The sequence below is a fragment of the Heloderma suspectum genome, chromosome 1, assembly GCF_057233095.1.
Source record: "Heloderma suspectum isolate Gila_16-S chromosome 1, 16-S_ref, whole genome shotgun sequence".
NCBI classification, from domain to species: Eukaryota; Metazoa; Chordata; class Lepidosauria; order Squamata; family Helodermatidae; genus Heloderma; species Heloderma suspectum.
In genome coordinates this window covers 94,372,458-94,386,927 of record NC_139458.1, presented here as the reverse complement: position 1 = coordinate 94,386,927, position 14,470 = coordinate 94,372,458, and the positions used below count along the sequence as shown (strand labels likewise).

Genomic DNA, 14,470 nt, shown 5'->3' with positions numbered 1-14,470 from the left:
AGAAACAAACACAAGGTCTAGTGCATGACCGGCTACATGGGTGGGCCCAGTTAGAATATGGTGCAGCTCCCAGGAGGCCATGGTCTCCATGAAATCCCGAGGTGCCCCTGTGAGGATGGCCTCCGAATGTACGTTGAAGTCCCCCAACACCAGTAAGTTAGGGGACTGTACACGCACATCAGAGACCACCTCAAGCACCTTGGCCAGGGAGTCAGTTGTGCAGCAGGGTGGACGATACATGAGCAGAATCCCCAGACTGCCCTTCAGGCCCAGCCTCCAGTACATGCACTCAGCAACCTTGGTCTCCCGGAGAGGGGGTTTGGTGAAGACCAAGGACCCTCGATAGACAACAGCCACTCCCCCTCCCCGATCCCCAGCCCTCGGCTGCTGTGCATACGAAAATCCAGCTGGACACATGGCTGCAAGGGCTGGAGCAGCAGCCTCGGCCAGCCAGGTCTCCGTAATACATGCCAGGTCTGCACCCTCATCCAGGATCATGTCATGGATGAGGGAGGTTTTCTGGGTAACAGACCTGGCATTGCAGAGCAACAAACGAAGGCCAGAAGATGGGGTCACGCCTCCCCCAGCCATCCTTTGGCTCTGGACAGGCCCGGAGCAGGGGACAGCTACTACACATCTCTCCCTTGTTCCCCTTACCTGGCATGGCCTGCCCCTAGCCCTCCGCCAGCGCCTGCCGCCCAGCCTCGGTATCTTCTGGCCCCCAACACTCCCCCCACTGCCTCCATCAGGTGGACACATACCCCCTCGCTCCCGCCTATCAGGCAGGCTACCCACCCCTAAAACCACAACAAAATGCCCCAGGAAAAACACACACACACACACACAACAATTAAAAATCCCCTTAAAAATAATGCCAGGCCGGAGTCCACAGGGAAGGCCAGGTGGTGGTGGTGGTGGTGGTGGTGGTGGCGGCGGCAACAGCAGCAGCCACCGCTGCCGCAGGCCCAGCAGCAGCAGGCGTGCCTCTTCCCCGGTGATGGTGGTGGCCTCTCCTGCAGGCCCTGGCTCTCCCAGGCCACCTCAGCCAGCCAGCTTATGTAGCCCCTCCAGGGAGGGCAGGTGGAGCAGCACAGCTGGCTCGGTACCTGGGGGCCTGGTCCTGCAGGGACTGGCGGTCTGTCAGGCAGAAGTCTCCAGGAAAGGCCTGGTGGTGGTGGTAGCAGTGGCAGCGGCGGCAGCAGCAGCAGGCCCAGCAACAGCAAGCCCAGCAGCAGCAGGCCTGCCTCTTCCCCGGTGGTGGTGGTTGCCTCTCCTGCAGGCCCTGGCTCTCCCAGGCCACCTCAGCCAGCCAGCTTATGTAGCCCCTCCAGGGAGGGCAGATGGAGCAGCACAGCTGGCTTGGTACCTGGGGGCCTGGTCCTGCAGGGACTGGCGGTCTGCCAGGCAGAAGTCTCCAGGGAAGGCCTGGTGGTGGTGGCAGCGGCAGCGGTGGCGGCGGCAGCAGCAGCAGGCCAGCAACAGCAGGCCCAGCAGCAGCAGGCCCGCCTCTTCCCCGGTGGTGGTGGTGGCCTCTCCTGCAGGCCCTGGACTGCAAAGGATTTTCATCCAGGTATTAAAGGCGATCCTTAAGTTTGAAATGATGTTGGTTTGTTCCGTTACTTATGAGGCACCAACAATGGGTGTGTATGCCACTGGCTGTCCTTCCTGAATGGTTAGTGCCCCACTTTTGTCAAACCCCTTGAATTACAGCTGGAAGTCCTGACTTCGCTCCCATCTGGATGTGTTTCCTTTCAACTTCAGTGTGGTGGTGTACAGAGGCCAACGGCCAAAACAGCTATCCTTGTTCCAATATTTCTGGTCTTGACTGTATGTTTCCCTATATAGACACTGTTGGGGTCATGGTGGCTTGTGAAACAGGCTTTTAAAAAAATCTCTTCAGAATTCTTTGTCCTTCCCTATGAGAACCTGGTCGCAATCACGTTTAGAAACAGAAACCCTGTTTCTCCTTCCCCTTAATTCCAAAATATGGTAATAATGGAAGAATTAAATCAAAGCTACCTCACTAGGTATGGGGGTAGTGGCCTGGTTTAGACTACCATATCTTCACTTAATAAGCAGAGATATGAATGAGTCCTGAGCCTGAGCACACAGTCCCTTTTCTTCTCAGCATGCTCCAGTTTAACCCCAGAAGCTTTCAATTAACCATGGTTTCTTGTTACATCCGAACTGCTAAACTATAGATAACAGGTTCAGAACAAGCCAGGATCTTAAACTATGAACTGAAGTTGGTTTAAGATCCTGGCATGTTCTGAACCTGGTAACCACAGTTTCCTGGTTTGGACATAACAGTGAAATGCTTTAACTGAAGGTTTCCTGTCTTATTGCAACACAGGGTGAGGGGATGAGGGGCAGTTCAAGGATGGCGCACACAGACAAAAACCTTGGGCATATCTCAGCTTATTTAGCTGGGATATGATCATTCAAACTGGACTACTGTGTCAAAGAATGTTACCACTTCTGATTATTTATTTCTATACTGCCCAGTAGTCAAAGCTCTCTGGGCGATTCACAAAACAAAACTTAAAGCCATGAAATACACAAACATAAGACATAATATAAAAACCTAAGAAGTTGGAAATAGCAAAGTAAAACAAATGTCAGAACCAAAGTAAAAGGCAGTAGCAGTGCAAAGATCTACAAGCATACTAAGACAGCAATCCTACGGTCCTTGTGCAAGCGTTGCAAGGACCACAGGATGGCTTGGAAAACTCCTCTGAGGTCAGAGACTGCACTCCAACCTCAGAAGGGGGAGTCAGAGATCTAGCCCCAGCCCCCCCCCCCCCCCAGATGGCGCAGAGAGAACCGCACCAGTTGCCTCTCCGAGGTTGGAAAAGCAACCCTGGAGGAGGAGGAACGTTCTGGTGGGCTTGGGCTGCAATTTAATGGCTTCTGAATGCAGTTTTTTTTGTAAAATGCTCCAGCCCTTCTTCCAGCTCCAGGCCACCCTGCAATCTCTACAACATTCCCATTTATCCTCCAAAACCATAGACCAAGCCACTGATAGTTGCTCACCCCTCCTCTCAGTTTCTAGCCAGTCTTCTGAAACTTTCTTTGCTCTGTCAGGGGACCCTGGAATCTCCCTTTGGTTGCGACTGTGACCTCTGTTTTTGTTTGCCTTCCAGCTTCACCTTTTTCGCCTTCCAGCTTCACCTTTTTCGCCAAGCAAACCCTCTTGGTTCCCACATAGGCAAGATACAAGATAGAAATGGCAAGTGACAGTATACCTTGAGCCAACGCATTTTTGAACTGCTCAGTACCCAAACTTTAACTATTTGAATCCACGTATTACTCTTTTGCTAGAGGTTGGGTGCCCATAGGATAGACACTTTCCAATATAATTTACCTCTTCATTCAGACCAACGTATCTTGCATGTTCCTTTATGCAAATGGATTGCTTGTTTTTCCTTTTATCACCACTTAGAGGAGCTAAGTATCCACAAATACAAATATTCGAAGCTATTCAGTTAGAAACATTTCATGTACACATTTCTTTAGAAACTCCATCTAGAGCAATGCACCTGCACTAAATTGTTCACTTTATGATCTCTTGTCAGCTGGTGGAGATTATTTATATTCTGCTGAGAGCACTCAAAAAGTTACTTGCTTAAGGGAGCAATCCTATGGCTGCTAGTCAGTGGCTAGACGGACATAGGATATCTGGTTTTCCGGGAACCAACCTTGGAAAACCCTGGAGAACCGACCTTTCCCCCTTTCTGCGCTGCTTTACTGGCAGCACAGAACGTCCCTGCGCTCTGAAGAGGAGCGTGGAGTGGCCAAAACGGGGAGTCCTGGGGGGCGTTCCGGGGTGGGGAAGGTGGAAATGCCAGTATGACACATCCTATGTGTTGTCTGGCAGCCTCCTCCCCTGCTCCACCTTCCTGCAGCTTCTCCTGCCCTGCTTTGGATAGGCAGTCGCCTCTGAGTTCAGAGGCGGCCGCCTATCCCCATAGGATTGTGCCCTAAGAGATACAAGAGTGACAGCTTTATCTGGATCCACACCATCCTTGAGCTGTTGTATTGCACTTAAGGGGCCTTTTCCTGCAGGGATATCAAGCCAGCTTAAACGGCTTGAAGTCACCAGCATCTACTTTACATTGCAACATCTGTCATGTTTTACTATTCACAAACTGATGATTTATCATCAGTTAATGATGATATTCATCAGTTAATGATGAAGTGGTCATTAATCTAAAAAACAAAACAACACACCACTCACCCATGCTTTATGCTGATTCCACCACCAGTCCCGGTAACCCATCCTAAGTGGTAAAACTGCCGGCAAAGCTCCGGGATCAGATTCCGTGGGTGCAAATCCTCCTGTAGGAGAAACGAAAAGTAATTGTACATTTAAACCTTTCAAATCAAGGTTGTAGTGTTTAGTTAATTAATCAGATTAGGGAGCAATCCTATGCGGATTGACAGTTGTCTCCAAACCCGGGGGCGACACCTATCCGCTGCAGGGTGGGAGGAGTAGTGAGGAGTGGATGTCCTCCGTGCTCCTGTTGCCCTGTTTTTGCAGCTAGATAGCCAATTACGGCTTTCTAGCCATGGGACCACAGAGCGCAGGGAGGGGTGGCTGGATGACACATAGGAAGTTTTGTACTGGCATGTCCGACCTCCCTGCTCCACCCACGAACGCCCTGTTTCGCCCGCTCCGTGATGCTCTTCTGAGCGCTGTGCACAGGGCCGATCCACACTGCCTACGAGGCGGCACGGGAGGAGGTGGAGGTCGGTTCTCCAGGAACCAACCTCAGAGCGTGTACTGCCCCTGCAGTAGGCTTCGAACTCTTAATTTAGAGGTGCCAAGATAGTGATAAATCAGATCCAGGTTTACTTACAAGGAGATACTTTATTGAGTACAACCAGCACACAGGCGTACCCAATGGTTGGATCACACAGCTTCTCTGAACCCAGAGCCATGGGGTAAAATGGGTTTTATACCATACATGTTAGCAGTGAGGCAGCATGACAGCAGCAAGCAATACAATTAGTATTCATCTACCACTTTCCCATCATAAACTAGCAGGGCTTGTAGAGAAGGAAAACAACCGGAAACTTTCTCAGCCCAGCCACCTGCACCTTTAAGACAAACAAACTTCACTTCCCAGGCCCATCCTGATAAGGCCTTCTAGCTTGTTAGTATGGAATGCACTGTGCTGTGGCCATCGACCTTTGACTCATCCCGGTAAATCAAGAGGCTTGTTAGGGAAAACAGCAGCCAACTGACCAAAATCAGAGAGCATCTAAGCCCCTCTAAAACTACTAATAGCTTGGTTCAGGCCTGGGGCCCTACAGAGCGTGGGCTCTGAGGTTGGTTCCTGGGAACTGATCAATCCTATGGCTGTCTAGCTGCTGACTAGCAGCCATAGGATTGCGCTCTTAACTGATTACAACTGTGGAGGGAGCAATCCTATGGCCCCTAGACAGAGTCGGGGGGGCATAGGATAGTTCAGATTCCTGGATCTGAGGTCAGAGTCAGCACTCCGACCTCGGAGCCAGGAATCCCAGCTCCTCGCCACCTCCCCCTCACAGCTGGCATGGACAGAACTGTGCTGGCTGCCTCTCTGAGGCCACAAAGGCAACCACGGAGAGGAGGGAAAGGGGGCATGCTGGTGGGTGGGGAAGGGACTCGGGAGGCCGGCTTACAATATATCCTCAAACCTCCCGAGCCTCCTTCCCTCCCGCTTCACAGTGCCCCAGCTAGATGGGCAAACCCCCCATCTAGTCAAATTGCAGAGCGGGAGGAATGCAGAGGCAAAGATCGCTTCTGCTGCTCTTCCTGCTCTGCATAGGATGGCCTTAAGCCTCTGAGTTCAGAAACTTATGGCCATCCCAGTAGGACTGTGCCTTAACTAGACAGACTTAAAAAAAGAAAGAATTATTTGAAATACAAGTATTTAGAACAAGTATAAAGAGCTCAGTCACTTAAGGCGCAATCCTATACCTTTAGACAGAAAAACTCCTACAACTCCCAGCATGCATCAGCCATGCTGGCTGGGACTTGCTGGGAGTTGTAGTCCTTTTTTTCTGTCTAAACATGCATATGATTGCCCCCTTAGAAGACTTTCCCTCTTCTCTTTCACCCAAGAGGGAACGCTCCTTTTAAGATGGTGCCTGCCGCAACGTGTTCTCTAAAAACAGAGAGTGTGTTTATGCATTTAATTGATTAATTTATATATTTAATTGATTAACAGAAAAATCATATAATTAACTAAGATTTATTTAAGTGGGCGGAGTCTTTAGTTCAAACCAAATGTGTGAGACAATATGATTTTGCTTTGCACAAAAGGATTGCAGAGATGAAATCCTTCTGTGATTTGATGAACGGTTTCCTCTGCCTTCTTGGATAGGCACAGAAAATCACAGTACCTGTTTCTTTACTTCTATGTAGAGCTCTGAAAAAGTTTGGTTTTAATACACCTACTTAAGATGCACAATAGATGCTTCATTTTAAATATTTCATTAGAACTGACTATGTTGTTGTTGTTCAGTCGTTCAGTCGTGTCCGACTCTTCGTGACCCCATGGACCATAGCACGCCAGGCCTTCCTGTCCTGCGCTCTCTCCTGGAGCGTGCTCAAGTTCATTGACTATATATTTTGTCAAAGAAGGGCCACCAACAGGTTTTTTAAATATTTGCATTTAAATTCGAGAAAAAATAAATTAGATTTCTGAAACTCATTCAGCTTGAGAGGAGTGAAGCTGTCATCAGTAACGGAGTTAAAAGATAGCTTTCAAATGGAATTTTGCTGAAATTACCATTAACAACTGCAATTTGTCATTCTTCATTTACCACATTTTAGCAGATGCCAAGTAAACACTTCAAGGTAGCTTCACAGTTCATGCAAATAGAAGTATCTCTATTGAACACAACGTAACTATGCAGGTTTACACCGCTTAATGTTGCAAATCATTACTAATCTGGATTTGGCTATAAAAATCAAGCTCCCTTTGAAACGTTTCATATTATTATCTATTAGTCTAGCTTTTATACACGCTATTTGCTGCAAAGAAAAATGATATACATATGCATAAGATGAAAATAAGTTTAATCTCACCGTAACATCTTTCAAGTTGAGCTTCATCTTATGCTAAATATTAACATAATACCAGACATTTGCAAAGGGATTCACCAAGGAATTACAGAATTACTGTTAAGCCAACAGGACTGAAGTATGTTGATGAAAAAGAAAAAAACCCTGCCGACTTGCTCTAACATTTCAAGGGAAGTTCAGGAATTTATCCATTGTGTTTCCTCTTAAGCTGTACAACAAAGGCCCCAATCGCTTTTTAAAAAATACATAAAATCTGACATGTATTCCAAATATGCAATAGGCCATTCGTGAGTGGAGTTGATCTGTGTGAATAGTGACTATGTGAATAGCGATTGCCAATCAACTGAACAAAGCCCATGTCATAAGATCAGATGTGCCACTTCAAGCACCAACATTAAGGTACACAGAATTTGATCATATCAGCCTAGGATCCAAGCCCTGTGCAAGCACAGACACATCACAGCCATTAAGCTGTTGAGCCAAAATAATTCCTATGCGTTTTCTAAGTAGAGCAGTGCTGCACATTGGACCAGGATGGTACAGGTCAAGTGTGCAGCCATCAGCAGCCTAAGGCATACTACGAGCCATTAACTGGCACAATAGCCAGAAAGAACACCTCAACATTCATAAGAGCCCTGCTTGGTAGACCCAAGGCCTATCTAGTCCAGCATCCTGCTTCCCACAGTGAGGCAGGACCATAGGAAGCTGCCTTATACCGAGTTGGATCCTTGGCCCATCTAGCCCAGCATTGTCAACACTGACTGGCAGCAGCTTGTTAATTCAGTCTTATTTATTTATTACATTTCTATACCACCCAATAGCTGAAGATCTCTGGGCGGTTCACAACAATTAAAAGCACAAAATGCATCATAAAATACACTATAAAATATAAAAGCTTAAAACGACAATATAAAAGTACAAACCACAATAAAGCCTAGCAGCAATGCGGAGCTTTAAAATACAATAGCAGACTTAAAACAACAGAGCTTGCTCATCTTATTTCTGAAGATAGAACTTGGAATTATTTCCAAGTCTTTGGTTTTTCTTTCATTCTAGCTTCTACATTTAAGTAAGTTTAATTCTTCACATGCCTAGAGGAACTTAGTAATGCTTTAGCTTAGCTTTTTATTTTCAAGTGCAGGAGAAAGTAAAAAAGGAGAGTTAGAAATTTTAACATGTTTTAGTTTAGCTTTACAACACAAGTTGTGAACAAGAGGGTTTTGAGGAGGAGACATAACAATAATGTTAGAAGCTCAATTTGTTATCTCGCTCACTACATTTGTAGTGCCAGCTTTGTCAATTGCAATTCTTTTAGTTAATCGTATATTTATGTTACATTTTCTTTCACTGCCGATAATGTAATCACAGAGAAAGCTTCTAATGCTCATATAACCACCATGCTATCTTTTCTTAATTTTTGTAATTTTCTTAAAGAAAGCATTTAATAGATTTCAATTTACGTTTACAGTCTGTGGTGATGTTTGCCTGTTTGGACTTGGCTTGGTTACCCACCAGGGTGTCTAGAACCCAATTGGTGTAGGTTCTGAAGTTAAACAGGGCCAAATTAACATGGCTCTCCAGGGTTTCCGGCAGGAGCTTTTCCTGCCCTAAGTGTAGATGCTGGGGATCGAAACTGGGACTTCCTGCATGCAAAGCAGGTGCTCTTTGCTCAGCTATGGCCCCTTCCATAATCAGATACCTATGAAAAGCCCAAAAGCAGGACATAAAATCAATATTCAGAGGTATGCTGCTTCTGAGCCTGGAGGTACCATACAGCCATCAAGACTGGTAGCCATAACCTAATCCCCCTTTAAAGCCATCTAAACTTGTCAGTTTATCAGCTCATCTTGTAGCAGCAAATTCCACAGTTAAACTATGTGCTGTGTAAAGAAATACATCCTTTTCAGTTTCATTGGATCACTTTGTGTTCTAAGATTCTGAGAAAGGGAGACAAGCATCTCTCTATCCACTTTCTCTACATCTCTGCCTCTCCCGTCAAGAAAAAAATGCTGCTCCAGATGCCGTGGTGCTTACTGTGCCACATGGCTGTAGGATGGAATTAGTCAAGCACTATATTATCCTACTGACGTCTTTGCTCAGTTCCCCCCTCCCCACCCCTTACCCCATCATATGACAAGTAGAAGCGTAAAGACCTCACTGTAAAAGAATACTGAAAACAGTAAATGCACTTTGTCACCTCAGGATTTCCCTTTGCTTCTAAAAATATTCCGTGGCAGGGAAGGGTTGTAGCTCAGTGGTATAGCACATGCTTCGCATGCAAAAGGTCCAGGGTTCAATCCTGAACGTCTTACGGTAAGGCTGGAAAAGCTCCATCTAAAACCTTGGAGATTTGCCGCCAGTAAGTGTAATATGGACTCGAGCACACGCTGGGAGAGAGCGCAGGACAGGAAGGCCTGGCATGCTATGGTCCATGGGGTCACGAAGAGTCGGACACAACTGAACGACTGAACAGCAACAACAAAGTGTAGACAATACTGAGCTTATTCATAATAACTTATTCATAACTACATGCTATGTTGTGAAGCTACCTTGAATGGCGGAATGTAAATGTCAGGCATAAATATTTCCAGATGTTGCTGTGGCCATGCAACATGTGAACAAGGCCTCAATAGTTATAGCTCTTCTATATTGACTAAGAGAGCAATCCTATGGCTGCCAGTCAGTTGCTAGACGACCGTAGGATATCTGGTTTTCCGGGTACTGACCTCAGAGCCTTCCTGGAGAATCGACCTCCCCACCCCCCTTCCACGCTGGCTCTGAGGCAGCGCGGAACATCCCCGCACTCTGAAGACGAGTGTGGAGTGGCCAAAACATGGCGTTCCAGGGGGGTGTTCTGGAGTGGGGAAGGTGGAAATGCCAGTACGACACATCCTATGTGCCACTTCCCCCGCTCTGCCTTCCTGTGGCTAGACAGCTGAAATCAGCTGTCTAGCTGCAAATGCAGGGCAGGAGAAGCGCAGAGGGAATGATCCCCTCCATACTTCCCCTGCCCTGCATTGGATAGGCCGTCGCCTCTGAGTTTGGAGGCCGCCACCCATCCCCATAGGATTGCGCCCTAACTGATTCAGTACAATTCAAAGTAATGACATGCTGCTCAAAAAGCCATCTATATACAATATATACAATCTCCATTTGGAATACTAAGTATAGTTAAAGATGATTCAAACACTACTTCAAGAGAGCAGTTCTTCCCATAGTGGCACTTCACAGTAGAGTTCTCATGCCAGTAATCCCAATTAAGTGGATCATCTCAGCACCACGAAGATGCTGACATGAAAAAACTCCACATGCCTAGGTTGACTCATGCAATAAGCCCAGGACAAATGGCCACACACGGAGTGACGCCACATGAAAGCATTTTCAGCCACCTCCACACAGGCAGGTAACCTTGAGCTGGCTGTTACAAGGAAAAAAGCTCAACCAAGATCCATGAGTCTTCTGTTACTATATTTACCAACCAAGATTCCACAAAAATGGGCAAGCTTTCATGTACTCCAGAACTTTTCATCACGCTAGGTGGTACAAAAATCAGGGGATAGGGGTAGAAACAGCAAAGTCCTAATATTTGAAACAGCAAAGTCCCAATATTTGAAACAGCAAAGTCCCAATATTTGGGCAGATGTTGTAGTAGCTATGAGGTCACAGTTTAGAAAGACCTAGTCTCAAAATGGAGGTTTCCAGTGTGAATGAATTAGTCAGTGCTGGTGTTGCAGGTATCAGATTACACCTAGCAATGCATTTAGGGATAGAGAAGCTATGGCTTATCTCTATTTCTGAAAACACAAAGGCTGGCTGTAACTCTGATCTACCTCTTTCCTTGGGCGAAACACAGAGGTCCCTGAGTCAGCAAAGTAGTTAATTACAGAGGACATGTGGCATCTAAGGACTCAATCTCCTATTTCAAAATACACATATGGAAACAAAGAATTGAAAGTCACTGAAGACATGGAGGGAGCAATCCTATGTGGATCAAAGGCTGCCTCCGACCCCGGGGGCGACTGCCTATCCAGTGCAGGGTGGGAGGAGTGGTGAGGCGTGGATCTCCTCCTTGCTCCCCCCACCTTGCTTTTGTGGCTAGACAGCCGATTCCAGCTGTCTAGCCACGGGACCTCGGAGCACGGGAAGCGGTGGCTGGATGACACATAGGATGCGTTGTACCGGTATTTCCGACCTCCCTGCCCCAGGGAATGCCCCATTTTTGCCACTCCGTGCTGCTTTTACAAGTGCGGGGCCGATCCGCACTGCCTATGAAGTGGTGTGGGAAGGGGTGGGGGTTGGTTCTCCAGGAACTGCCCTATCCTATTCTGTCTAGCAGCTGCCTAGCAGCCACAGGATTGCGCCTTAGGCAGTGTTTAAGCACTACTCCCCAATAGTCCTATAAGGAAAGTTAGCCACTTTCCCAAAGGCCACAGTAAGCTTCATAGGTGAGTGGAAATTAGAAACTGGGGAGGGTGGGAGACTAAGGGCCCAAACCTATGCAAGTTTAGACAGGAAAACGTCCTACAACCCCCAGCATTCCCAGCCAACATGGCTGGCTGGGGAATGCTGGGAACTGTATGACTTTTTTCTGTCTAAACATGCAGAGGATTGGACCTTAAGGCTGCAATCCTATGCAATCCTATGCACACTTACCAGGGAGCAAGGTTCATTAAATTCAGTGGGACTTACTTCTGAGTAGACATGCATAGGATTGTGCTGAGAGTCGTGCAATTACCAGCTGAGGAACCAACATTGGCAAAAGGCACTCTGTCCTGTCAGTGTCACCATTCTAATTTTTCACAGAACACACAGAAGCCAGAATGAGAGAATTTTGTTTCTGCAAAATCAAAGCGGTCCACTAGTGGTGCTTTGACATCCAACTCAAATAGTCTATCTCAGCATTTCTCATACTTTTCATGCTTGTGGACATTCACATTCACTACCTACTGCCAGTCAGGAGGTAACAGGTTAGATTGCATTATCGCACCGCATCTTTAAATGACTGGATGATAGCCAGAAATTAAAGGGGTGAAGCCTCCTTGCCTCTTTTTCTCCCGCGTTCTTATTTGTTATATAGCTTGGGTCAATATTTTAAACCGAGGCAGCAGCGCAGTCATCTCAAACGTGGGGATGAAGGCTTTATCTGTGGATTGGGGGGGGACCTCATGCAAGTTATTAAATGGATCTGGTAGCGATCCTATTCCCAAAACCAGCGCTGTGTTGTTCTTCAAACAGATGCCCCATCCTAAAGAGGCGGCGGCAAGCGCCCAGAGCTTCAGCTGAGAGCGCATTTTCACTCCCACTCGCCTCACCTCCTCTGTGCGAGGACGGAGACGGATTGTGGTTGAGTTCCTCGGTTCTCCCCGTTACCTTAGCGCCATCCAAGCCGTTCCTGCACGGGCAGCCGCTGTCCCCCCGCCGCTCAGCCATTGCACTGAGACGGCCGAAGGGCCTTTCGTTTCGTCCCCGTCCTCCCCCGGACTGATGAATCCGAAGAGAAAAAAGACCCCGGGCCCTTCTCAGCTCTTGGCGCAGGGAGGAGCTTCCTTGAGCCGCTTGCAAAAGCAGCAACGCTGCTAACGGGGGCGGACTAAAGGGCGAGAAGAACAATGAATCCGAGATCCGTAGCCTTTGATCTCAGGTGGGATGATTAGCATCCTGATCCGTTGCGTCTTTACTCAAAAGTAAGCCCTACTAAACTGAACGGGATTTGCTCCCCAGTAAAGATGCATGGGATTAACATTGCAGTCACAGGCTAATGTCTATTGAGCAGAGACCACCTCTGTATCTGGTTAACTCCTGCCCCGAGTTTGCCATCTGGGGATGCCATTTTACATGTTTGTTTAGGCGCTGTTTCTGCTCCTCTTCCAAACTTCCAGAGTAATCGAGTGGGGACTGCTAGATGAAGCCTTAGAGTGGTTCATGTATATACGGGCACACATGCCCTCCAAATAACCACTTTAATATTATATGGAGATTTTTCCAAGTAACAGAATCCCTTAATACATCATACAGAATCATAGAATAGTAGGGTTGGAAGGGGCCTACAAGGCCATCGAGTCCAACCCCAAATAATATAAGCCTTCATACGTCCTGCCCTGGCCCCTGCTCCATCTTTATCTCTTCCTGTCCCAGCTTTTACACCTCCCATTCATCTTTAGAACATACTTCATGTATTCTTGCAACTGTTCATTCAACACTCCCTACACTGACCATTCAAACATATCCAATCCCTGCCCCCCTTTACTGCTTTTCTTACCAGATAGTATTTGTTGTTCAGTCGTTCAGTCGTGTCCGACTCTTCATGACCCCATGGACCATAGCACGCCAGGCCTTCCTGTCCTGCGCTCTCTCCCGGCGCGTGCTCAAGTTCATATTCATTGCATCCGTGATGCTATCTAGCCATCTCATCCTCTGCCGTCCCCTTCTCCTTTTGCCTTCAGTCTTTCCCAGCATCAGGGTCTTTTCCAGGGAGTTTTCTCTTCGCATTAGGTGGCCAAAATATTGGAGCTTCAGCTTCATTATCTGTCCTTCCAATGAGCACTCAGGGTTGATTTCCTTTAGGATGGACTGATTTGACCTCCTTGCAGTCCAGGGGACTCGTAAGAGTCTTCTCCAGCACCACAGTTCGAAAGCATCCATTCTTCGGCGCTCAGCCTTCCTTATAGTCCAGCTCTCACAGCCATACATTACTACTGGGAAAACCATAGCTTTGATTAGACGGACCTTTGTCGGCAAGGTGATGTCTCTGCTTCTTACTATGCTGTCTAGGTTGGCCATAGCTTTCCTCCCAAGGAGCAAGCGTCTTTTAATTTCATGGCTACAGTCACCGTCTGCGGTGATCTTGGAGCCCAAGAAAGTAAAATCTGTCACTGCTTCCATTTCTTCCCCTTCTATATGCCAGGAAGTGATAGGGCCAGATGCCATGATCTTAGTTTTTTTAATGTTGAGTTTCAAACCAGCTTTTGCACTCTCCTCTTTCACCCTCAACAAGAGGCTCTTGAGATCCTCTTCGCTTTCTGCCATTAGGGTGGTATCGTCTGCATATCGGAGGTTGTTGATAATTCTCCCGGCAATCTTAATTCCGACCTCTGTATTTTCACATCACTCCTATAATGTTGATTAGTTCAGGGGTGGGCAGAAGGTAATGTCTGGATGATTTGCAGCTGACTGGCAAGGATTTCTGATTCCCAATTGTTTAACAATAACAGCAGCCAAAGATGAGTAAAGGGAGACATGATAGAAGCATACAGAACTATGCATGGTGTGAGGAAAGTGGACCAGGAGAAATTTTTTCTCTCTCATAATACTAGAACCCAGGGTCATCCCATGAAGCAGATTGGTGGGAGGTTCAGGACAAATAAAAGGAAGGACGTTTTTACACTGCGCATCATT

The 14,470-nt window shown here is 47.2% G+C and overlaps 1 protein-coding gene across 2 annotated transcripts in view; it reads right to left on the bottom strand.

The window, feature by feature from the left end:
• APIP (APAF1 interacting protein) overlaps positions 1–12,567 on the bottom strand; it is a 31,857-nt gene extending 19,290 nt beyond the window's left edge. For both annotated transcript variants that reach the window (XM_084851481.1, XM_084851488.1), the window contains exons 1-2: positions 12,446–12,567; positions 4,238–4,338 (exon numbers count right to left, since the gene is read on the bottom strand). In XM_084851481.1, the coding sequence (XP_084707607.1) occupies positions 4,238–4,338; positions 12,446–12,505 (161 nt within the window). In that variant the 5' untranslated portion in view covers positions 12,506–12,567. The remainder of the gene's footprint in view (positions 1–4,237; positions 4,339–12,445) is intronic.
• Positions 12,568–14,470: the final 1,903 nt, after the last annotated feature.